The following is a 26,588-nucleotide window of genomic DNA, read 5'->3' as shown; positions in this document are numbered from 1 at the left end:
TGTGCATCAAACATCTTGACTTGCTTTTGGGATGTTAACAAGTACAGACAGCACGACTACTGACAGCACTAGTGAATGAGATCAAAATGACAGGTGTAGTTTTATGCCATTCCATGTAGCCTAATGATCACAGACTCCAGATGCAGCCATAGCAGGCTAACTCTGTGAAAATAATTTGTCCCAAGTAAACAGCTCCTATTTAGTTGTTTTTGGTTAGCACCAGAAAGTACTTCCATACCAATTATTTACTGGAACTTTCTTTACTCCTTGGAGAAATTTTGGGAGCTTCAGTAGGAAGGTATAGCTTTAAATTAGCCATATTTCCTAAGAAGTTGATAGAGCTTTTCTTTCCCTCCCCCATTTTCGAATTTTATCTGGTCTTGTAAATTTCTTTAATTGGTATTTCCCTGTAGTTAGCATTCTCAAATTGATTAGAGCAGCCCTCCAAAGTTAGACCATGTTGTTATTGTCCATCTCCTGTCTGCTTCAGAGTGATACACAAGTATATTTCTCTTATAGTTGATCTAGAAATTTCTTGCCTGCTTGGGAGCATTATTTTTGTGCTACAAAATGAAATATTGAGTTTGAAAAACAGGTTTTTAAGTCAGCATCTATATTGATGTAATAAATGTTTTAGTTAAAATATCTTATTAAATTTTTAGAAATTTTAGAATTTCAAAAGCGTTTAAAAAATATTGGAGACATTTGCACCTCTGAGAATTATTTGGGTAATACATGTAAATCTCACTCAAGTGAATGAGTTTATAAGAGAATTGTTTAATGTAGGTTGCATATCATAAAATTTCACATTTCAAACATGTTATTCTTTTTCAATTCTAAGCATGACTTTAGTTTTAATCTTCAGTTATTTATATTCTTATTCTGTGTTTCTTTATTTTCAGGCTGAAGTAGAACTATTCGTGAACAGGCTTGACTCAGTGGAATCTGTTCTTCCTTATGAATATACAGCGTAAGATCTTCAGCTTGGTTTTTATATAAAATTTTGTGTGACTCATCAGGATTTTGTACATTTAGAACTTTAGTTTCTCCACAGTTGTGGATAAATTCACATGCATTTAAAAAATGTACATGGCCTGAAAACATTTTTTAATGGGTATTTTTTATTGTTAAAATGTGAAATGTGATCTTTTTATGTCTCTTTGCAATACAATGGAAGCACCAACTAGAACAATGTATTTCTTTTTCATCTGAGTGGATAAAAAGCCATCTTTTTCCTTTAAATTTTTAATAATAAAAATTTTTAAACAAAATCCTGTGTCCCACATAATCAGTCCCCAGAAATAATTACTTTAATGTCTGCTCCACATTTTTTCTCTGTCTGTTCTAATGTATGCAACCACATTTATATATTTTTGTTTTAAACAAAAGTAGGTTTATACTATTATATGATTTGCACCTTATTTTTTCTCACCGAGTATAATGTAGGCGTCTTTCCGTGTTAAGGCACAACTACCTCAGTTTTTTTAGTAGCAGTTTATTATTTCTTCGTAGAGATTTGTTTGTGTCCATGTATGATTTGTTTTACTAATAACTTTTTAATGAACATTTGGTTATTTCTTATAATATGTTTTGATATTATAAGAATGTTGCATCAATATCATTTATTCATTTGACCACTCTATACCATATTGGGTATAAAACATAGTTTTTAAATTTTAGTTGGCTTTTAAATTTGTCTGAGAGTCTCGAAAGAAAATATGTGTTTACTGTAGAAAAAAAGCACACACAAGAAAGTAAGACTATCCTATAAGAATCCATATGCCTAAATATGTATGAGAGTACAAAATTCATTAATGCATGAACCATAATTTATATAACTGTTGGAGACTTGAATGCTTTTTCGAGTTTTTATTTTCTTATATAAACAAACATCTCTTAAGTCTTTGTGGCTTTTTCTGGGAAAACTTAATGACCTCTTATATCCAGTAGATGGAGAGTCTTTATTGAGGCCTTCGCAATCCCAGTTTTTTATCACTCGAGAGTCATCTTCCTTTAAGAATCTAACTGATCTGTAGCTATCATTTTGCTGGCCTCAGGTACTCCCATATCATTCCAGAATGAACACAGAACTTTAATTTTCTATAGCAAAGCTGAAAGTAGGCTATTATTTCAAAACAGAACTTTATTTAAATCTGGTTAGTAATACAAGGGAATTACAACAGAGAGGGAAGCTTACAAGTGACTGATGATGACCCTTCCACAGCTCCATTCTCAGAAGGTCTGGCAATGCTTCTCATATTGGGATGTGTTGGCCCGTGTGTCAGGATGCAATAGAAACCCAGGGAAAATTGACATATCTTCCTGAAATATCATTATTAAGAAAAAATTTGGATTGGAAAGTTATAACAAAAGGAGCTAAGACCAAATGTTGTTTTGTTTTGTTTTGTTTCAATCCAACCTGCTTTTCTTTTTTTCTTTTTTCTTTTTTTAAACGCCTACGGCACCTGGTCTTCCTGCGTGGTCTCCAACCCAAGTACTAACCAGGCCCGGCCCTGCTTAGCTTCCGAGATCAGACAGACTTGGACGTGTTCAGGGTAGCATGGCTGTAGACAGAAATTAAAGCATTCTAAGGCATAACTTTCAGATATTTTGTTCTTTAGCATGGCTGTAGACAGAAATTAAAGCATTCTAAGGCATAACTTTCAGATATTTTGTTCTTTTGATTAGGGGTAATGTGGTACGTGGAACTTGAAATATGAATATATTTGTTACTCATCTGTTGGAGCCGCTGAAATGATCATTACCTAATCTGCCCTCAAGATTGTCTAGGGGTTTGTTATTTTATTATTTCCTTTTGTATTTAAAAACTTAAATATTCTTTCCCCCAGGTTTGATTTTTGCCAAGCGAATGAAGGAAAACGCCCATCTGAAAACCTTGGTCAGGTATTATTCGGGGAAAGAATTGAACCTTCACCATATAAGGTTTGTATTCAGTGTTCTATGTTATTTAGTTGCATTTTTCTTCTTATAGAAAATCCTGAGATAACTTGGCTGTCATAGCTAAGGAGGAATTCATTTCTCTTTTGCATCCAGGAATAGTTTCTTCAAGTTACAGTTTAGAAGGATCCCTCCCCTTCTCATGATATGTCATGGATAAGTTTGTCTTAACGAACTTATAATACAACCAGTATTATAAATGATAAGGTGGTAGCCGAAAAGACAGTGCTCAGACACCCAGCCTGACCTCATAGAGAGACCTAGAACCCAGGCTTCAGTCATGAAAAGTTGCCCAGCTGCTCCACATCTCCTTCCCCTCTTTGGGAGCAGTGTCCATAGACTTTCTCTGTTAGCAAATACAGCACAACTTGGACTCTTTCATTGGGTTTTTGGGAAGCTAACCTCTCCATTTTGACCATTGAATATATTTGGAACATCTTTGATATATTTTTAGGTCATCAGTTAAACCAATCTAAGCACAATATAAGATATTCTCTTCAATATAAGTACTTCATCGTCACCCAAAATAGTTCTACCTTTTAAATCTAGTATCTTTTAAGCCTGTTATCTTTCTACATTGCATAGTCTCTTGTTCATTTTATATCTGCTGTCTTGCACAAAGAATAATGGTCTCTCCCCTTTAGAAAAATTTAACCAGTTTATAATAGTAATGTATCAACATATAAAAAATTAAATAGTACAGAAGAATATAAAATGAAAACTTAAGTGTGTTCCCCCTACCCAGTTCCACATCACAGTTTCTTATTATTAATCTTTCCTGACATTTTCCATACACGTACAAGCATATATAAATAAAATTAGATTTACTTAATGCTTTAACATATTCTGAACTGTGCATTTTTCTTCAACTCTGCCTTGAGCATCTGTTCACATGAGCATTCCTTTTAATGGCCTGACCTCAGGTTTTATTCCCCAGCCTAACAGCTCCCTCTCTTGGTTTCACGTCCTTCTCTTCAATGGCTTAGACCCCATGGTTAGCTGCTTTCCCTGCTTCTTTATTAAACACACTTATCTCTCTCCCTTGTCACTTTATTACACTGAGGATCTGTCCATCAAATCTCGGAGCCAAGATTAGTCCCATTAGCCCTCTTATTCCTTCCAGCACTGTACTTATACTGTGAAGCACTGAAGGAAAAGACACATAATTGTGCTAGTTTAATCCACTAAAGTTTATTATTTTCAACCATAAGTATGTCCTCTTAAAATATTCTAACCTGTGATTTTTCTACCCCAAACATGCCAATAATTTTTTTAAAATTTCAAAGACAGTAGATTTGAAAGCCTAATGGGAGAAGTCACTGGGAAAAGAGGCACTCAAAGTGTATGGACATGGGTAGTATTGGGTAGGGCAGGCATATTAATTGTGTTAACATCTCCCTGATAACAATATTTTAAAAGGTTATTATGGGAGTTATCACATTCTTTTATAGCAGAGAGTGACATATTAAATAGTGCAGTTAACTTAAAATACTTCTATGAACTCTCAGCCCCATCTTTCTGTTTATTTATTCTTTGGCCTTGAGAAATAATTGAAGAGGGGAGGAACATTAGTAACACTGTTCTGTGAACTTGAGGGACAGCAGGCGTCTCTAGTAGTAAACAGCCTTTAACAGCAGTAAACAGAGAAGGCCCACAAACCCATGGAAAAGTTTTGTCCCTTTGGGGCAGAATTTAAATGCAAATTACTTCCTTAGTAAGATCCCATTCAGAGTACTTTTGTGTGTAAAGACTCTGCCTTGCTCATGCAAAAGATTCTTCTTTTAGGCTTCTTATTTTTCAGATTTAATTTTGTTCTAGGAGTTGAGATAAAATAGAACAGAGGGAATATTAAAATGGAGAAAGATGTGCACCTAATATTTTCTATGTGTTTCCTAGAATTTTTTAGGATCAAGATTTATGCTAAAACAAATTCTTTAAGCCCCAATTTTAAAGAGAGGCATTTCTTAAGACCAAGGCATAGGAGAACAGAGTCATGGGGGCTAAGATATCAGATTTTTTCTCCCAGTCAGCCGTAAATGTATTGACTTACATTTTTCAGTATTCAGTATTGATTTCAGAATTGATTATTTGTCCTTTATTTTTAAAGAATTTTACCTTCAGAGCTGTAGTAAAAATAATGGTAATAACCAACAATAAAATGAAATCCCAAATCTGCTTTGCTGTCCTTTATCTATGACTTCAATTGAGGTCAGAAAAACAGCAGTGCAATACATTGCATGTGTTATGTGAAGCTGGAGCCACATTCATAGGATCATAAAATCTCATCTCCTGTCTAACCACTCATATAAACTCAGTTAACAGTACTTAACAGAAGTAGCAATGCAGCCAGAACAAAACTCTTGGCTGACAGGTGGCAGCAGTGGTTTACACTTGAAACATTTATCAGCTGATACACAGAAACTGGTTTAGGGATTTTAATAAATAATGTACAAAAGAATGGACTACTTAGAATTGAAACATATGCATATTTGGGTTTTTTTACCCCTGGTAATAATGTTTAAATTTATTAAAAAGTATAAAATTATGAACTGTTCATGGTTAGTTTAGTAAATTACTGCCTTCAGGACACTAGGAAATATATTTTTTAAATTAAGACATAAATGGGTCTCGATAAAGTAAACCTACATTATATAATATGATGTGAATGTCATTATTTTTACACACATGAAATAAGTCTTAAACTCCAAAATTGGAGGAATCCTTAGTTTTCAAAATTTGGTTTAAAAATTATCAATTTTTGTGTTTCAAGTTTACTTTTTGTTTCAATTTTACTATTTGTTTTAACTTTATTATTAAATAAGATCCTGAAAATTGACAGTTGTTTCAAATGTAAGTAAGAAGAATCACATTTACCCTGATTTTAGACATCCAAATTTGGCTTCTTGTATCATCATAGTTTGTTATTCACTACTGAATCTCCATCACCTGGCACAGAGAGACCACTTAACAAATTCCACCAAATGAATATATGGACATAAAAACTTGTCTGCTTGTTACTAGAAAGCCTTCAAATCCGTAATGTCAAACATTATCAGGGGACATTGCTGTGGAGAGACTGATGTTCCATTTTGTTCTCCATGTAGATGTTTTCCCTTCTAGGACTCCTTTACATTTAGAAGGTGGGTTAAGTTGAAATTATCAAAATAAAACCTGTTACTTGTCAAATGAAAAATTGATGAGAAGTTTTTATAGAAAAAATAAGATTGAAATTTAAATCTGATTGAGCTATGAGCAGTTTTTAAATGTTTGTTATCAATTTGAATGCACTTAAGTAATTAATGAGACCACTGTTTTTACTCTATGGTATAGATGTGAAGGAACTGGATAATTTTTTTATAATTTACTTTTCACTTTATTTTAATACAGTTTACATTTAATAAGGAGGAGATCTGTAAGCCTGTGTGTACAAAAACATACCATACAGAGAAAGCTGAAGACAAACAAAAATTAGAATTCTTGAAAAAAAGCATGCTACTGAATTATCAACATCACTGGTAAGACATGGAGATTTTGGATTTTGGGCTTTTCCTTTTCAAGATGAAACCTGTTTCACTGAATGTATAAATTACCTCATTGACTCTATTAAAAATATAGCAAATTAATTTATTTCCCTTTTTTGTTATGAATATTAACATGAAGTAGTGACTTTTTCTTGCCAGAGGAAAGTACCTAGGTCAGTCTTCTAGAAAAATACTGTTATTTTATACTTGCAGGCTATGAGAAAGACCATTGAAAACAAAATTTAGGTTTTGTTTAATGTTTGATAAATAGCACCTACTTCAAAGAAAATACTTACACTTTGTGTAACCCGTTTTTTATTTTATAAACATGCTGTAACGTTAATGAGGTCGTTACCAATTTGTGTTGTAATCAAAAAGCATTTAAAACTTTTATTTCTCCTTCCACAGTAGTTGTTACTTACTCAAAAAAAGAATATTAAAAAAGGGTCTCAAAATCCAACTTGTCAGGTATAACTATTATTATTATTCTAGATGTTTGCCAACAACAAATGTCTGTATTCTGTGTGGGGTCATGGTTTACACATGTTTTTGTGTGTTTGCCTTTTCTAAAAACTATAAGATGCTGGAAGTGGTGAATAGGAAGATTGTCTTCATGTGTTTCCTTTTGAATGTTTGTCATATCAGTATCTCAAATTGACCCATTTGCTCATATCCAGGGAGGTTAGGAACTTTTGATGTCAATTTGGACATGACCTGATTCTGTGGCTCAAGTTTTGTAGGTGGAGCCTCATTCCCTTTTGCCCCCTCAATTCCTCTCCTTCCTCCCTTCCATACACATAAAACGAAAAAGACATAGGGAGGGCAACCTTGGGTCACATGCCTATTCATGAACTAGTCTGTGATCAGGGAAATTCACTCTGAGTAGCCAGACCTGATTGGTGTACACCTGAACGATACAGAGTTTCCCATGACAGGGCTCTATTAGAAGAAAGGAAATTTGCACATTGCACTTGTATCAGCTTCTTTCTCATGTGACCCTCAGTACAAACAGGAACTTGAAAGTCTCCTCCATCTCCTCATTTCTTTGGTTTCTGGTAAGCCAAGAGCTTTTTTCCTCTAAGCTTCTATGAGAATATTACTTATTTGCTGAATTGGTATAACTTGGAATACATTTATTTATTTAGAAGTAATTGAAATTTCCTTCGGTGTATTATTCTCTTTGCTTCAAGTTATTCTTTACTGCCTTCACAATGACATTTAAGGCTCAGTTCTTTCATTTACATATTAGCCCCATTCACCTTCTCTTTCTCTTAACAGCTGCTTATTTGTTTCAAATGAAAGAATGACCCTTAAGGCCTATTGGTGATTTTTAGCTATCTCCACTACCCTCTGTTCTTAGAATACTGTTTAGAGTCTTGCTCCTAAAGGTAATAGAAGTGGCTCTTGTTTGTAACTTCTTCACAATACTTAGAAATATTTTTAACTAATTTATGATACAGTTAATATAGGTACTGTTTTGATGCTCAGATGCTTAATAACGAAGAATAAATAACTTAAAATAGTTTACAAAGTTAGAAAGCATTTGATAGTAAAATTTACTAAACAGTTTGTGATAGGTGTCTAAATTGCAAACTATTTTGTTTCAAATGGAGTACATGGAGGGTAGAGGGAAATAATGAAAAGGAGTCCTTAATGGTAAAATATTGGGGCCAAGCATTCAAACTTTATCCTTTTGAGTCCTCTTTTTATACTTTTTTACTCTATCACATTGAAAATATTATATTTAATATTTTTTGAGTTATAAATTCAAGTAACTACTACTCCCTGGTAGTACTTGAAAATTATATTCTTTAAATTTTCTTGTGTACGGTCATGCCACCCTGAACAAGCCGGATCCCGTCTGATCTCGGAAGCTAAGCAGGGTCGGGCCTGGTTAGTACTTGGATGGGAGAACACCTAGGAAGACCAGGTGCTGTATGCATAAAAAATAAAAAATAAGGGATTGTAAGCTGACAAGGTACTTGCAGTCTGTGAGGTCAACCAATGGTTGCCTCCCCTAAAAAATAAATAAACAAACAAATATTTTTAAGGTTTTTTTGTTTTTGTTTTTGTTTTTTTGTTTATTTTTAATGCTTCCTAGTACCAGGAAAAGGTTATTGTGTCAAGGTGTTGTATAACTGATAAATTTAGGACTATAATTCTTATGTAGTATTTTCTCTGATATGATAGCGTAAAGGTATTATACTTAACATATTGCTAGTATACTATTTATTTATTGAATGGTCTTCGCACTCTAAAAAATTAAAGAAATTAACTGATTTTTTAGGCCTCCAGAAAATGTGAATTATTTACATTATATAGCATTGCCTTCATGCTTCTAATATTTTACAGTTTTTTTTCATGGAAACCACTAGCCTGCTGGTTGTAATAATGAGCAACTTAATAGTTTAGGTGATTCTAAAATTTGGTACATTGGGTACTATTAAATAGCATTTAAATGTGACGAGACATGTTTTATTAGGTCATTAATGTACATCTGGGGTGACTATAAAATCATAATTTTACTTCCTAAGGCATACATTAATTAAGAAATAAAACATGCCCTGGAGTGTTGTCTTTTGACTATAATACAGCTAGTATATTTTTAGTAATTTTTTTTTTTTATTCGCATCCTACAGTGTGCTTTGGGCATAGGGGACCACATGCTCGGACTTTAATGTAGTCATGTAGTGCTACAGAACCTTATACTTTACTTTTACTCTTTTTTGTTTAAAAAGTTCTTTTTCACTTTAGAACTTGAAAGATTTGTTTCTCTAGCTTTATCGTAGTATTTCTTTTAGAAATAAGTTGGAGTTACACAGTTTTAATAGATGATACTATAATTTTCACTTTTTCACCTGGCCCTTAAGTTGAATATTTTCCCATATCTTGCAATTATATTTTTCTCCTTTTTATTGAGTTGCTTGAGTGATAAAAGACATTTGCTTCTATACTGTTCCCATAAACTCTGACCTATTTAAAGCTTTTGAATATTCTGCTAAAGGTAAGTTATACTTAGGTGTCTAGATAATGATATTATTAAATAAGGAAGTGTAATAAATAAATGTCCCTTTTCTACATATGTTTATAGTTTCAGCTATAAAGTTTTTTTTTTTTTACTGCAGTGTATCATATTGGCATAATGCTTCTACTTATGAAATACCACATTTCATCAAAATTCTTTGATTGTAGTTTTAACATCTTAAGGTATTTATAGACATTTTGTGAAATGATGACATATTTGGGCAGTAATTCTTAGTCATGTTTGGTAATTTCTTCTTGACTATTATTTCTGTGAATAGGATTGTGGATAATATGCCTGTAACGTGGTGTTATGAGGTTGAAGATGGTCAGCAGAAGTTTTGTAATCCTGGATTTCCTATTGGCTGTTACATTACAGATAAAGGTCACGCAAAAGATGCCTGTGTTATTAATGTAAGTTTGTGATAAACTCTATACTTCTTTTTAAAATACAGCTTTTTGGTAGATGGATTCAGTTTTTACCCAGACAAAAAGTGTTATATTTATCAAATGAGTACAATACAAATGTTCTGAAGTACAACTACTTAAACCTAAGCCAGATTAACAATGTATAAATTTAACTCTAGAACTAAAATAATACAGATTCAGTTCAACATTTACTGAGAGTGTCTGTTACATGCTAAGTACTACACTAAGGGCTAGGACTTCGTATGTTCTGACTAATAAAAGTTAGATTTATAATCTTACATATGAAAATATGTAGATAGTAGAGTGCCAAAAAAGACCTCATTAAATCCATGAAATTTGTAAATTTAAGTCCATAATATATTGTATTGCAAAAGTTTGGTATTATACCTTTTTTAAAAAAAGTGTCTTAAATGGTTACTAGACTTAACGTGGTGATCATTTTGTAAGATATTTAAATGTCAAATCACTATGTGGTTGGTACACCTAAAACTAATATAGTATTGTATGTCAACTCTTTCAATGAAAAAATAAATGTGTGTAAAAATGAATGAATTAAATAAGATGTCTTGTCTTCAAGACCAAATTTGATGTTTAAAAACAGAATAATAAAGTGAAGACATTAATATAGAAAGTAATTACAATTATTGGGATATATATTAAATTAAATTTTTTGTAATCATGTCACCCTGATTTAATCTCTTCATTTATATGATCTGGGAGTAGAAGTTAGCATGAGCTTGATCATGGAACTGGTTATAACAGTAATGCTTTTGTGCAAGTTGACAGAGACACTTGAATAATTTAGGCTATAATTGATTTAGTCTGATTATAAACTTCCATGGAAGAAAAGAAAATGTATACGATTTAGCATGTTCATAACATATAATATTTTAAAATTTGTTACTTTTATCATAAGTGAAAAACTAGAAAATATTAGATTTTTTTTTAATAAGTACTTATTAAGTTTTATGTAAGAGTTAAAACGTTAAGCATAATTTTCACCTCTACCAATCAGTTTTGGCTTATAAGAGTTTAGGCTTAAAACTTAAACATTTTTATGGGGAAGGATTAAGATCCTATTCAAGCTTAAATTTTCCTACTTGTTGTGGCTCATTTTAAAGTTTTATGTTTTGACTCTTGTATAGCCAGTCTTCTACCTTTAATTCTAAGTTCTTTTCTATAGTCAGAATTCCATGAAAGAGATACATTTTACATCTTCAACCATGTTGATATCAAAATATACTATCATGTTGTTGAAACTGGGTCCATGGGAGCAAGATTAGTGGCTGCTAAACTTGAACCAAAAAGGTAACTATACAAACAGATAAGTAAATATAAGTGAAATGTAGGCCCAAAGAATAAATATTTTGGGCCTAATGAGCTTTTTCCTTAATCAGTGTTCTGGCATTTTAGGTTTGATTTTATTAAAACTCCCTGTATGATTTGTTACTGAGTTATGGTTTGTCGAGAGAAACCATACAAATATTTTTTTCCTGTCATGGTAAAGAGGTCAAACCAAGGTGACTTTTTGTTTGGTTTTCAGTCAGGAAGTTTTGACAACTTTTCTGTGTCAGCTTGGAATGGAGGCCGTGAGGTGGTTGGGTCAGTGTTCTCTTTTACGGTGGAAAAGCATTGCCTCTGATGTTTGCAACTCGACCTCTCATCAGAGGCACAAATGAGCGGACTAGTACTATCATTTAGAAAGTCTCCATGTTGTGCTTGCTTTGGCAGCACATATACTGGAAAGTCTCCATGCAGTGTTAGATGCCAGTAGGTGACAAGTCATTGAAAGGACATCTCTTCAAGATATCAATTTTTTAGTGTGAAAGTACTTATCAGTTATTTGAGATCCTTTTTTGATTCTATTTTTTCCATGACTTCTCTCCCCTCATTGAATTAGCCATTTTCTCATGCCACTGGTGGCATGCCATAATAAGATGGCAGTTAATTTAAACTTCCTCGGTGGTTTTTTTTTAGATTATTTAATGCTTTTTAAGTACACAGTTTTCAAGTTTGTTTCTAATTTAGAGTAACAATTTGTACACATTCTTAAAACTAAGCCCATTATTTACACAAGGTAAATATTTGTATTAATATTAAGTCTGATGTGATAATTTCACCTTTGTCAGTAGCATTATGAAATATGTACAAAATCTCTAACCTTTACTTTACCCCATTTTTTGAAACTGTACTTTATCAGCATCTTGCCAAAATGTTTCTTCCCACAGCTTCAAACATACCCATACAGATAAACCAGACTGCTCTGGACCCCCCATGGATATAAGTAACAAGGCTTCTGGGGAGATCAAAATTGCCTATACTTATTCTGTTAGTTTCCTGGTGAGTTTGTTTTTATCTTTAGTATAACTCAGAAATTGATTTTATATTCATACTACTTACACTAATTAAAATATGAATGACTAAGCTTGTCCAATAGATAAACTTTTAATGAGCTGATTTTTGGAATAGTTTGTCAGTGCACCAGGCAACATAATCACACCGAAAATTAAATCTTCGTTTAAATGAGACATATAGGAAATTGGAGAATTGAGCCTGATTAAGTGTTAAGTCATAAAAAGTTACATATAAGACAAAAGGTAGAAAATAGGCATAGAGGTATGAATATGTCAAAGATACGTGCAACAAGCATTTATGAAAACAACACCATTTTTAAAATCTGGATTTGGGTATAAACTTAAATGGAGAGTTTCTTGATGGTAGATGATTTATATAAATTCTTAGGGAATTTAAGGGAAGGTTTTCATTAAGAGAGAGTTTCTTAGGAGGAAAGTAAAAGTTCGTTTTATGAGAATCTTAGGCAGTATTCTACCTCTATTTTTAATAAACTATTGTGGCAGTCCAATATAATTGTGACATTTACTATCCCCATATAGTGTGTAATTTGGCAAGCCGAGTGCAGTAAACAATATATATTTCTTAACAGAGCTCAGTGTGGGTGACACCTGCCAGACATTCAGTGTTACCTGGGTTGTGACTGTGGTCTGGTTAAGCACCTCATAGGCATAGATAGATGGTGTCAAAGCAAATAAGTTTTTCCATTCGATTTTCTGAAAAAATTAAATATAGCTCTAAATTTTGACATCTAAAATAATCCCTTACTATTTAAGACTTCAAAAAAATAAAGCTGGTAACTAGTTAACTTTAGGAACTCTTATTATTTTTTATTTACTGTTTAATCTCATCCTGATTTTTCTAAGATTTGAGTAAATTGAAACTTTCTGAATCTCACAACTAACCCAAGTTATGATGAGAAATTGCATTTATTGACTGAATGGAAGGTCAAGCTGTGAATGGAAATTTTTGGATTTTTAATATAGTTTTTCTGCAAACGCTTATTTAAAGAGTTTTGTTTTCAATCCTTCTAGGAAGATAAAAATATCAGATGGGCATCTAGGTGGGACTATATTCTGGAATCTATGCCTCATACTCACATTCAGTGGTTTAGGTAAGACTACAAATTAATCTGCTTTATGTTCTTTACTTATTCTACTCTTTGTCCCTTTGAACATTTCATTCACTCTCTAGTCCTTTGCAGTTATTCAACAGTCTGACCTTTTGAATCAGACTTGGGTTCAGTCTCTGGTTGTGAGTCAGGCCAGGTCACTCAGTTTTTCAGAATCCATTTCTTTACAAATATCTGCCTTGTGGGACTATTCTGAGGATTAAAGGAAATAATGAAACAGAGCATATGAGCACCTTACCTGGCATGGAAGAGTGCTCAATAAGCAAGGTTCTGTTGCTGTTATGACTATTCATTATTCTCTTTTAAAAGCATGACTCATAACTTTTATTTGGAAAACTGTTCATGGTGCCATTACTCTCCTTTTCTTACTTTGCTGACTGTCCTTTTGAAACTCATTAATTTACTGAGTAAATTTGTCGTTCAGTAAATTTCTTGAGGGACAGATTAGTCCTTTGTTGATTTTTGCAGCTTGTGTTGCACTGATTTGGGCACAGTAGTCATTTAATAATGTTGACCATGGACAAAAAAGTTCTGGTTTTCAACAGACCACAAAACTATATTATAAGTATATCATAAAGTTATGTATCCACTGTATCTACTGGAAGGACACATAGCAGAACACAGTTAATTGAATTTATTGGATTTTAAGTCAAATTTCGATTTTGAAAAATGCTGTTTTAATATTTACTCAATAAACGATTTTTTTAAAAGAGTGCTACTGTTCCAAAGATTAAGCTACAGATAAATCCTGACATGCTTATTTCTCCAGCATCATGAATTCTCTGGTCATTGTCCTTTTCTTGTCTGGAATGGTCGCTATGATTATGCTACGGACATTGCATAAAGATATTGCCAGATATAATCAGATGGATTCTACGGTGAGTGAAACACGTGAACTGTGCTTTGGTTTTTCAAGAATAGCCTTTATTTTTCCTTTGGAAATGGTTTAAACAATAGCTTTGGACAGAATCTGCCCTTAAAACATTCTTCTCAAAAGTTAGCCTGAATTCACATTTTCACTTGGAAAATGATCCTTAAGAATTGGTATTCTCTAGAAACTTAGTCACCACAGCATTCAGAGCCGCACTGTTCACAGCCTCATCTGCGTCAGTAGATTGGTGCAGAATGGGTGTAGTTGCACAGCTCCGGTTCTGTCCTCTTTTTTTCACTTATGTGCCATCAACTCTCAGATTCTCCATTCCCAGCATACACCCAGTTTGTGAAATAGCAAACTTGAATGGATTAATTTCCAAGCAAGTTTATTTGTGTGTATATTTAATTTTTTGAAATTAATTTTAACTGAATTTTTATCATTTCAACCTTTTGGTATATTCACAATAAAGTTCCAAGCTCATTTATTCTCAAACATTTTAAGTGGCATAATGTTACACATTTTATAATTTTTCATTTCATAGCAACTCTTTAACAGAATTTCCACAAGAATCAGTGACTTGTAATAAATACAAAAAACTCAGCCTTTTCCCCTCAACCTTTCTGTCCTGTCTTAATGAGGAAAAGAACACATTAATGTTTATGAGCTTTTTAGCACTTCTACTCTACAATTTTTTTCTGATTTTTATTATTTTATTAAATATTTTACTAAAATGTTTTCAAGATGCTCTGTTCATATTAGCAATTCCAAATAATCACCGAGTTAATGGAATTTTTTCTTTAATTTGTACAGAGGTGTGCCATGGCATATGGGCCAGGACAACCCTGCTTCCACTCTTGCTCTCTTTTTTTTTCTTCTTCTAGTTTCTTTCTGTAATGGTCAGAACAAATCTGTTCAAGCATAAGTCAGATCATTTCACTCCTGATCACAGTGGCTTCTTATTTTCTGAGTGACAATCAAAGTCTTTACAATGTTCCATAAGGTCCTGTAGTACCTCTTGGAGCTCTGCTCCAGCCATACTGGCCACCTTGCTGTTCCTCAGATATGTCAAACATGTTCTTACCGCAGGGCCCTTACACTCAAAAGTTCATCCTTCAGATATTTACATGGCTAGCTCCCTTACTTCCTTCAAGTCTTTACTGAAATATGATCTTTCCATGAGACCTTCCTGATTATCCCATTAAAATTATATCCTCTCCACTTCCCATATACATCTATACTTTCTAATTTTTCTGTATAGCACTTAAACCATTTAATGTACTATATATATTTTTTTACTTATTTATTGTCTGCCTTCCAGTGAGCACATGTACTCATGAAAAGAGGGATTTTTCTGTTATGCTCACTGTAGAGTCACTGATGTTTTCAACAGTGCTAAGCATATAGTTGCTCAGTAAATATTCGTCAAATGAATGAATAAATGAGTCAGTCCTTTACGTACCAGATTTGTTGGTACATTTCTGGGCTCAAGATAGATAAAAAATGTATCTAGGGGTACCCCACACTCCCCTATAAGCCCCCACCACCAAAAAAAAAAAGTGAGCTGAGGCCAGAGCAAGAAGCAATGCAAGCCTGAGAGGTTGAAGTTCTTTGGGTTGATGCTGATATAAAGTCTTTAACCAATTGGGAAACTAAACCTTGGGTCATTAGTGAGGGGACTGAACCTTAGTCTACTCCTACATTAAACTTGGATTCTTGCAGGGGAAGGCCAGATGATGCTGGGTCTATAAGTGCCTTCTGATTCTTGGCCAACTCAAGTAGAAATTCTCTGAAGGAAAGTCTCCCAATTTTAGCTTTTAATTTTAATTAAATTAAAATTAATTTTAAAATATAACCTATTAGCAGAAATTCATAAAAATTCATAATAAACAACAGAGTTAGACACCCCCTCAAAGATTTGTCGCTAGAACTATTATTTACAGAGTAAACATTTTCCGTACATAATAATAATGAGTCTAAAATTGGAGGTAAACAAAAGTGTATCAGTGAAGAAAAATCAGTAGATGCATAGTATTGGATAAAGTGGATGGCTTTCTGGGAAAAAAAATAAGGTAGATTCCAACTTCATTGTATTGAAATGCTTAATGCTTTAAATGAAAATGTGAAACTAAAGTATTAGAAGAACACATAGGAAGTTATTTTTTAATCTTGGAGAAGGGTAGAATTTTATAAGTATGACAGAGAGCCAGAGGCTATAAAATAAATGATTGCTCTATGATTACTACATTAAAAAAAAAAATCTAAATAGCAAAAAAATACCATCAAGTAAACATATTTTTATTTTTTATTTTATTTTTTTTAGCCGAGGCAACCCTTGGTTGACCTCACAGATTGCTAAGACCTTGTCAGCTTACAATCTCTTATGTTTTTATTTTTTTACGCCTACAGCACCTGGTCTTCCTAGGTGGTCTCCCATCCAAGAACTAACCAGGCCCGACCCTGCTTAGCTTCTAAGATCAAATGGGATTGATCTTGTTCAGAGTGGCATGGCCGTAGACAAGTAAAAAGATAAATGTCAGATTGGAAAATATTTTATCACCTGTCACAAATAAATTGCTAAATTCTTCAATAAATAAAAAAATGCCAAAATTTTTTTTTAAAAAAAGTCAACAGCTCAGTAAGAAACTGGGCGAGGTACATGAAAAGAGAGTCCATTAAAAAAATACAAATGATTCTGGAACATATAAAAAGATGCAACATCATTCATAATAAGAGAAATACAAATTAAAATTGCAATGCAAAATTGTTCACCTGGTACACAATGGTGGCATGGCAAAATTTGTGTCTTTAGGAAAGTCACTTTATATGTTATGTGGAGAATCATTCAGAGTAGGGCAAAATAGGAAATATAGAAACCAGTCCAGAGGCTGTTTGAGAACTGCCAGGGGCTGTTTGAGAACTCTTAGTGACGGAATGATGGCAGGAGAGAAAGAGGGCATTAGAAAGCTACAGAGGGTATTTAGGAGATAGAATAGAATCCTGGTTGACCTGTTAACTGTGGAGAGAATGGAAGATGGAGAGAAGTCAGTGAATAATGCCATGTTTCTGGTTGATTAAAGGTCCCTTCTGGTTGCTGTATTGAGAAGTAAATGGAGAAACAAGGGCAGAAACAGATACCAATTTAGTGCAATAGCTGGATGAGAGGTGACAACTTGAACCAGGGATGGGTCCTATGGTAACCTTTTGGAAATAAAGCTCTAGGATTTGTTAAATGATTGTATTTGAAGTATGGGGAGAAAAAAGGAGGAATCAAGTATTACTCCAAAGTTTTGGGGACTGAGCAACTGGCAGGATGGAGTTTTTATCTCCTGGGAAGACTGCAGGAAGAACAAGTATAGATGGGGAGAGAGAATCAGTTCAGTCATGCATAATTCTGTTTGAGATGTCTATTAAAAACAGCTAAGTGGAACTGTTGATTAAGCAGTTATATATGTCTGAAGATCAAGGGAGCAATTTTGGCTGGTGACAACTTATTAATATTTTCACAGCCAAGCCTACTGTAGCAGCAAAGTAGCTATGGGACCTAGTACCATTTGCTTATTTTGGAGATTAATAAATGTAGGTTGAAAAGGATAGAGTGTTATTAAAAACTAAGACATCAAGTTGGATCATAAAGCTTAGAACTGGGTAGCTATCACATTATCTTCATATTTATTTCTAAAGTTTCTCAATACCTATATTTATAGACCTTTACGTACAACATTCCTTTAAAAACAATTCAGGAAAACTATATAAAGCTCTATGAGTCAGGCTTTATACTTCAAAATTGAAATAAATATTAACATTTATAAATTTTTTAAGATTTTTTTTATCAGCATATTCAACAATGAATAAACTCTGTAGTCTTGGTGATATTACATGACAGTTAAACAATTTTATTCCCTTTTTAGGAGGATGCCCAAGAAGAATTTGGCTGGAAACTAGTTCATGGTGATATATTCCGTCCTCCAAGAAAAGGGATGCTGCTATCAGTCTTTCTAGGATCAGGGACGCAGATTTTAATTATGACTTTTGTGACTCTATGTAAGTGTTAAGTGAAGTTAAGTAGAAAATACTTTTTCTAAATAATTATTTGAAAACTAGTTTTTCTAAATGAGGTAGCTAGGCTAAATTGTCTCTTAAGAGTCCTTTTGGCATTCAAATCTATGTGCTCTAGCTATATGTAACTTGGGGCGGGATAAGCTGTGCCCCAATGCTGACTTCATATCTCTCTTCAGCTGCATGGATACCAAACCTTTGTCATGGCTGCACTGGAGCTGGAGATGACTAGGTCCTAAAAGACCATCTGGGCCTGGGTGGCGTGGAGCCAGGATCACACAGGTTAACTACGCCACCCTATCTGGAGCCAGTGTGGTTAGGATTCCAAGATATTCTTGACGTCCACTGAGAGACGAAAAGAAGAAGGAGTAGGCAGGACCTTTCATATCTTGGAAGGATTTAGGAAGCAAGACCTCTTTTTCTCTCTAGCAGTGTTCAGGAAAGGTCTTCTAATACAAAAAATATCTCATCATGCCACCTGAAAATCTTCAGGAATTTTACTTAAATTTTTGTTAGTTAGGACAATCTTTTTTTAAAATAAACCTTTAGAGGTATCGATTGTCCACAGCAGTGTTCTGAGACTACTCTTTGAGGATATATTATTTCCATGGTTTTCCAGTTTTCCCAATTGTGAGAAAAAATATGAATAGAATTTTCTAAATTTTGCATTTTTCTTGTTTCCTTTACTGATGAACAGTAGCAAATGAATATTTCTGGAAGAATTCAGAAACCACTGACCTTTTAATAACATTTTTTAGTGGACATTTGTTCTTAATGTTTAATACATATTAAATATGTAATACTAAAGTCATTTTCTGTTAGTAAAATTGTTCCAAATTTTTATGATGGAATTAACTACATAAATGATTTACAAAGACGATTATTACTTCAAAATGTCTGGCACCTGAGTAAATTTGGGAACTACTGATTTACACCTCTAGGCTCAGTTTGAAGATTAACTAGAACAAATATCTTTATCTGCTTAGATAAGAAAATGCAGCTGTGATGTAGGACATAATTTTGAAGTATATTATATTCAAGAGGGTAGGTTGGGAGAAGTCATCAAGGAAGAGATCTGGGCACAGCCAGAGGATAGCATGCAGGCACTAGATCCCCAGAGAGCCAGGATGGAGTTAGAGCAGAATGGATGCTTGAAGATAAAATTTTGCTTTAAAGTTTTATCCAGGACTGCCTTCTGTCACTGCCTCGACATTGTTGGGGTGAGCTAGGAAGTGAACTTGTGAAGAATGAAGGTTTCAGAGACCCTAGGACAGGAAATAAGAGGAATCATTTTCCTTAAATGCTCGAATACAACTGCTTCAGAACCGTCCATTTCTCAGTCCTGTGGGGGAGTGAAGGGGGTGCATTTTAGCTGAAATTCTGGTAGATCTTCTAAAGTTACCCTGATTGTTTTCCTGATGTTCATGAGTTTTTCCTCCTGCCCCTCAGTCGGTGCTGCTCAGAAGGTGTGCACAGCATGTGCATGGCTACGTATACCTCGGGAAACCCCAGGGGCTGTGTCACTCCTGGGATTAGAAAGCCACTTGAATTTCTTTCTGAACAAGTCATAACTTCTGAGTCCCAGTTTAAAGCTAGAAGTCTCTAGAAATATAAGGTAGTATTTTTATTCTTATTAGTAAGGAGAGTTATATAGGGAAGAGAAATAAAACTAACTAACCGAATAAAGGTAGGAGCCAAAATTTACCTAGAGTCATTGATCAAGTCTTTCAGTAACTATGTTCAAAAAGCTAATGGTACTTTTTCCTCTTGTTTTATTCTTTTATTAAATTCTGTCTTGTCTCTTACGTTTGAATGTTATAAGCGTTTTTTTTCACCCCAGGGGTGAAAGAAAAGAACAAAAAGTGAGAATATTTCATGGTGGGCGTATTTTTATTGATGTTAATTTTAAAGCTGTATTTCAATCTTAGAAGAGCTGAAAGCACTCATGAGCATCCAGTCAGCCTCCTCTGATAACAGGAAAGGTGGGGTCTTAGGCAGCTTGACAAGAAACTTCCAAAGTGGAGCTTGCCTATGTGTATGGTCCTACTGATGCATTAAATATTACTAAATGTTCAGTGTGGCTACATGGTAAGATAGCATATTTTCATGAAGTTGTACTGAGTTTATTATTTAAAAAATGAGAGGGGTCTTGCATCACTTTGCAACAATGGAAACTAATAAAATATGTAACTTTAAATTATATTTTAGTTTTTGCTTGCCTGGGATTTTTGTCACCTGCCAATAGAGGAGCACTGATGACTTGTGCTGTGGTCTTATGGGTGCTCTTGGGCACTCCGGCAGGCTATGTCGCTGCCAGATTCTATAAATGTAAGTAAAAGCTACCTTGACTGGGTGTCAGATCACAAATCTAATCTTCTATATTAGCATGTATGAGCCTTTGTGTTTGATTGTTGATGCTCTTTATACAACATATATTATAGGTATATATCTTTATTAAAGGAATCTTATGAAATGGATGACTAGATTTATTTCTTCAGAAATGTTCATACAGTGAGATAAGCAAATTTAGGTGCTACTTATCTACCTTCCCCTCTCTGTTTTCTTTTAATTTTGACTTAAGTTCAGCTGAACAACTTAGATTTGCTACATTCATGGAAACATAGACTAATAAAGGAAGAAAGTATACAAATGAGTATCACCAATTTATCTACTAAGCCAAGTAATACATACAGGAATACCTTTCTTATGACCTCTTACAACAAGAGGTCATACTTAGAATTGTGTCAAATTGATATTTATAAAAATGAACTATAATTAAAGTAAACTAAGCTCTCATTATTTTAAGGATCTCTGAAATAAGTTACTTGTGTAATATAATTAGTTGCAATCGCTTTTATTCTGTAAAAGACAAAAAGATCGGGAGGCGGGGGCAGAGAGGAAGGATGCGATATGATTACATGACTTGGAAAGCAGCTTTGCCAGGGTCAGTGAATGCCAGAGTTTGCCTGCTTTAGTAATTCAGGATTCCATTGAGATGGTCCCATAGGTAATCAGTGAATTAATGTGCCAACGAGATGGAACAGAGCTAAGGTTGATATGAATAAGGCTTGAGCTAAAACAGGAGGGTTACATAGGTGGCTATAGTGTGTAGTTGACTAGACTCATCCTCAAGTAGAAATATTAGTTATACTTTGCCAGATGCAATTTCAACTAAGTATGTGAAGTCTTATGTGTGCGTGTGTGTATAAGTGTGTGTATAAGTTTAATTTCTCTGAATTTTGTCAAGTCATTTTTTTCATCCTTTACTAAAGGATATAGGATTAGGGTTGCCATGTGTATTTTAGCACATGCAAGATATAGTTGGGCCCCTGCCTGCCACATAAACTCCCTCTTTCTTGCTGTTTCACCTATGCTTCAGTTCTTCAGTCAGATTGTGGACCTTCATACCTGCCTAAGGACCTTACTACATACTGTTCCCTCTACAGAACATTCTGAGAGGTGCTATTAAATGGCCTCAGTCACAGAATACTTCATTAGAAACATTTCTTATGTTTCAAAAAATATTATTTGAATTCTGATCGAAATCAAATTAAACCCAAATTAATAATAGTTTGTTCAGCTGAGCTTAAGTCACAATAATTTCTTTACTGATAATGCTGTGACTTCAAATCATATATATAATTGTCATTTTCTTTTAGACAAGTGGTGCTTAAAGGTGCTTAAAACTGTTAAAAGTTTATTTTAAAACAAAGTTGTTGTCAGATCTCAGCCAGTTTCATATCCAGCTTTTAAACTGGGAGCAGAAGAGAACTTTCATTTTTTACTCTGTATACTTAAGTTTTTTATTATTTTTTAATGGAAAAAAATATTGGAGAGGGGACCAACAAAGGAAGGTAAAATGTTCATAATAAAATTTGTTCTGTCAAGTGGCCACAACCCTTCCATTCTTCCCAGTCACCTGATCTAACACACTGATATATCTCCCCATTCCACCCATGCCCTACCAGAAACGACAATGCTAGAGGAATTAAGATTCAGACTTACTATGGAAATTTAAATTTGTTGCATGTCAGGCTTTAGAGTTCTTGGTTTTGTAAGAATTTCTGAGACAGACCCCAAGAGAAAATCTTAAGTACGCCCTATCTCTACCCAGTCCCATTGATTGAAACTGGCTTAGCATTTAAGGGTTTGTTTTGTTATGAAGTTAAAAAAAAAGGCATAGAAATGAAAAACTGGTATGGATAAATTTTCTTTCATTTATTCTATGCCGAAGCAAAAATCTCTAGAGCAGGACTTAAGCCAGGGCAGTCCTGTGATGCGCATCTCTGATTTGGATCACTTGATAGGGAATCATTTGCTGTCTGACAGTTTGTCCAGTACTAGACTTGGAGTATTGCCTTGAAGAAAAGTCTGTATGTTATGCCATTTTTGTTTTCTTCTGCAGCCTTTGGAGGTGAGAAGTGGAAAACAAATGTTTTATTGACATCGTTTCTTTGTCCCGGGTAAGTGAATATTTCAATAATAACTTTCTTAACCTAGCCATGTTTTAGTTCTCCAGTTTTTTTCTCAAAATGCTTTAAGTGTTTAATCTTCTCTTGTCTCTAAACCATGTACTCAGTACAATGAATTTTTTATAAGGGGTAAAATTAATATTTAATAAACATTTGCAGAATGATTACTACATGCCTTATCTGGAAAAAGTGCCTCTAGATATGAGAAATTTTTATATTCCTTTTTTAAAAGCATGTATCTTAGTCTGTAGAAGTTAGTCTGGCATGTCTCCATGTATGCTGTGTTTTAAAGCTTTGGACATGATCATAGAAAGGAATCCTCACCTGAGATAACTCAGGCAAGGACACATTTTCATATTTTTATCAAAAGCATTGCTGCTTTTTAGAGTTTATTCCATTAAGTAGAGTAACATACCAAAAAAAAATTTTTTTTAAATCCACCATATAAAAAACAAAACAACCATATCCCTTCAGAGGGTAGCTTCTGATACCAAGTATCTGATGTACATTTAGCCCTAGAAATAGAACCTACTTTCTCTCCAATTCCCCAACTCTCCCCATACTCTCCTCTAGCCTCTCAGCAGTCAGCAGCAATAAAGCAAGCCAAAGGTTAAATCTGGAAGCTAGGAAGGACTGTTCCATTTGCAGGCCAGAAGTGAAAGAGTTGCAATAGCTAGAATTTTAATACACATTTGGGATAAATATGCTTAGAATTTCACCTCCATTGAAGAGTCACATGCCTCTCAGCCATTCATGATGAAAATATGTAAAGAGTTAACTTTAATAAGCTGCTGGTAGGAATTTAAGTCAGGCAAAACCAATCCGAAGAGCAAACAGTTTGGCAAGTCTAAACTTTCAAATTCACATACCCCATGACTCAGCAATTCCCCTGTTTTGTATATAACACAGAAATTGTAATACTTATTATATATGATTGCTACTATAGCATTTTGCTTCTAACTCAAATTTTACCTAAAAGCTTATTGTTTCTTTCAGGATTGTATTTGCTGACTTCTTTATAATGAATCTGATTCTCTGGGGAGAAGGATCTTCAGCAGCTATTCCTTTTGGAACACTGGTTGCCATATTGGCCCTTTGGTTCTGCATATCTGTGCCTCTAACGTTTATTGGTGCATATTTTGGTTTTAAGAAGAATGTAAGTTTCTAGATGTTAACCTATTCAAATGAATTTCAGCTGTGGAAACTAGCATGTGTCACCTTAAAAGATATGTGTCTGAAAGATATAAAGTTGTCATGTGAGATCTGGATTTCATAGAAAATTGATGACTTCATAGTTTGATTACAATCATTCTTAAAATAATAGTACATGCTTAGGAGTGTGGTAGAGAGATTACAGATATAAACTTAGATTTCAAAGTTTTGTAAGTAATGGAAACTGATACAGATAAATAGGAAATGAAAAGCTAATTTAACTAATTAACACTTTGAGTATCTGCTAATATTTGATTTTAAGGAAGATTATAATCAGGATTCAGTCTCTCCCTCCCTCCAACCTGTCTTTTTCTACCTCTGCTGCCCGCTTCTGCCCTCAGGCTAAGAGGAAAATGAGAATTTATTCTTCAATGTCCTTCTCTGACTCCACTATCCTTGCTCTTCTCTGAAAATATTTAGTCCACAAAGATAAAAGAAATAACATAGTGCAGTATGCTTTGTGAGATGACCTGGAACGCCCTGGAAGAGGCTATCATTGGTTCATAGTTTCCACTGCACCTACCATGCCAGTCTACTAAAGGATTTTTCTGTTGTTGGCATTTTGTTTATGATTTAAAATCTATGTAGCATAGTGAACTGACACAGTTTAAAATTCTTTTAATTACATAGATTAAATAAGTACTTAAAATTCTAAAAATATAAAAATTGAAGATATATAATGATTCTGTGCACATATACCTACGTGTAAAACAATCTAGTCCATGGAAGTATAATCCCTGTGAGACTATCAAGTTTTAAATTTTATGTATCATCACAAAAACTTTAGAAGTATGTTTTGAACTTTTTTGCAGGAAAATGGCTTTCTACATATGTGCCCTTTTCCCCCTTTTGAAACTCTTTTAGGTACTTTAGATTCTAGTTGAAACTCTTTTAGGTACTTTAGATTCTAGTACTTTAGATTCTAGTTTAGGTACTTTAGATTCTAGTTGTTTTTACACTACAATGTAGTAAGTTATGAAAGGGAGAATAATTGAGAACGTCACCAATACCTTATGGTCATAAAGCTTCATATAGCCATTCATTGTCTTCTTCGTGTTCTTAAGTCTTTGTAAAATTGAACGATTCTAATAAAGATGACATTGTCCATCACCAAATAAAAATACATTGACAATTTCAGAACCAGCTGATTTCTTACAGTAAGTATATAAATTTTTAAAAAAAAACAAAAACAAAACTAACTCTACCTTTTTATTAGCGGTTATTTCCCAAGTACTATATTATCTTCTTCTTTGTATTTCTTACTTTGTGTAAAGCCATTAGTCAGTGAATACTGCTGGAAACAGTGGTGGCTTGTTCCAGTAGACAGACAAATATCGTACCTGGTGGTATCTGCTTTGTTGCTTCTAAATACAGATTTCTGTTTGATGACTTAAGTAGACTTGTGTTGCCATTAGTGTCAGCATAGAAGCTGAAAAAGTCAGGCAAATAATCTAGTACAGAGAAGAATTTTTAAAATAGATATATAATTATGCATCCTTTCTTTCTTTCTTTCTTTCTTTAATGAAGGCCATTGAACACCCAGTTCGAACCAATCAGATTCCACGTCAGATTCCCGAACAGTCCTTCTACACAAAGCCGTTGCCTGGCATTATCATGGGAGGGATTTTGCCCTTTGGGTGCATCTTTATACAGCTTTTCTTCATTCTCAATAGTATTTGGTAAGCTAAAGACTAAGCCTTCTTATTCCCATTACCATTTTATGTAATACTAGCTTTCTCTTTTTGTTTATATGTATTACCGTTTATATCTTATAAATGTAAGTCATTCTCCAATAAGAAATTTTAAGAGTTGAAAGGTTATTTTATCTTTCCATGTGGGAAAAAAAAAGTAACAGCTGTTATTAATTGAGGGTTTATTAATTCTTACTCTTACTTAATTCTGAGCTCTCTGTGAGATGGCTATCATCCCCATTTTACAGAGTTGAAAATGAAGCTTTGGAAGTTATTTGTCTATGTCACTTAGCTACCACGTGACAGAAAACCCAAGTCTCTCCACATCAGTGTTCTTAAAGAAGTAATCTGTACTGCTTCAGAAAAGATACTCTGAGCTCTTGATAGAGGGTTTGCGAGCACGCATTGAAGGGATGATTGAGCTACATGACCTTCAAAGTCCTTTTTAATTCCAAGATTCCTTCATTCTCCAATTTCTTATTTGCATGGAAAAACTCATGTGATAATTTTGAGCTGTTCTGTTAGGTTGTATACATCGCAGTATATTAATGATCATGATTTGAGCACATTGTCATATGTTACAGAAAGTACCAAGTAGCATAAAGTCAGAACTAAATTTGAGCTTTTTAGTGATTGAACCTCTTTCCTTTTTGATTGTTATATTTTCCAAATTCAACTGATTTTATCATGTATGATAAAGTATATGCTGTAACCTTTTCCTAGTTTGAGTCTGCCTTTCTATTAATTTTTTATCAAATTTATCTGACACCAGTAGACAAGTAGACTAAGCATAATTGAATAAATAAGAGTTTCAGGTTCTACCTGAACAGGAAGGTGAAGATCATGACATTGCCATATCCTTCCTTCCCT

General features: G+C 33.8%; 1 protein-coding gene and 3 pseudogenes across 4 annotated transcripts in view; 2 read left to right on the top strand and 2 right to left on the bottom strand.

The window, feature by feature from the left end:
• The window catches only part of TM9SF2 (transmembrane 9 superfamily member 2), a 47,624-nt gene that overhangs the window by 13,983 nt on the left and 7,053 nt on the right, over nucleotides 1-26,588 (top strand). For all 4 annotated transcript variants that reach the window (XM_006909388.3, XM_025044976.1, XM_025044977.1 and 1 more), the window contains 13 exons: nucleotides 903-970; nucleotides 2,850-2,943; nucleotides 6,346-6,473; nucleotides 9,782-9,914; nucleotides 11,113-11,237; nucleotides 12,158-12,269; nucleotides 13,316-13,395; nucleotides 14,183-14,291; nucleotides 18,196-18,328; nucleotides 20,552-20,671; nucleotides 22,749-22,806; nucleotides 23,812-23,971; nucleotides 25,555-25,706. In XM_006909388.3, the coding sequence (XP_006909450.1) occupies nucleotides 903-970; nucleotides 2,850-2,943; nucleotides 6,346-6,473; nucleotides 9,782-9,914; nucleotides 11,113-11,237; nucleotides 12,158-12,269; nucleotides 13,316-13,395; nucleotides 14,183-14,291; nucleotides 18,196-18,328; nucleotides 20,552-20,671; nucleotides 22,749-22,806; nucleotides 23,812-23,971; nucleotides 25,555-25,706 (1,472 nt within the window). The remainder of the gene's footprint in view (nucleotides 1-902; nucleotides 971-2,849; nucleotides 2,944-6,345; nucleotides 6,474-9,781; nucleotides 9,915-11,112; nucleotides 11,238-12,157; nucleotides 12,270-13,315; nucleotides 13,396-14,182; nucleotides 14,292-18,195; nucleotides 18,329-20,551; nucleotides 20,672-22,748; nucleotides 22,807-23,811; nucleotides 23,972-25,554; nucleotides 25,707-26,588) is intronic.
• LOC112477783 lies at nucleotides 2,454-2,572 on the bottom strand (annotated as a pseudogene).
• Nucleotides 8,303-8,421, top strand: LOC112477788 (annotated as a pseudogene).
• Nucleotides 16,685-16,803, bottom strand: LOC112477814 (annotated as a pseudogene).

This window comes from Pteropus alecto, unplaced genomic scaffold, assembly GCF_000325575.1.
Source record: "Pteropus alecto unplaced genomic scaffold, ASM32557v1 scaffold13, whole genome shotgun sequence".
In the NCBI taxonomy this organism is placed as follows: Eukaryota; Metazoa; Chordata; class Mammalia; order Chiroptera; family Pteropodidae; genus Pteropus; species Pteropus alecto.
The sequence above is the reverse complement of the archived record's forward strand: the minus strand, read 5'-3'. Positions and strand labels throughout refer to the sequence as shown.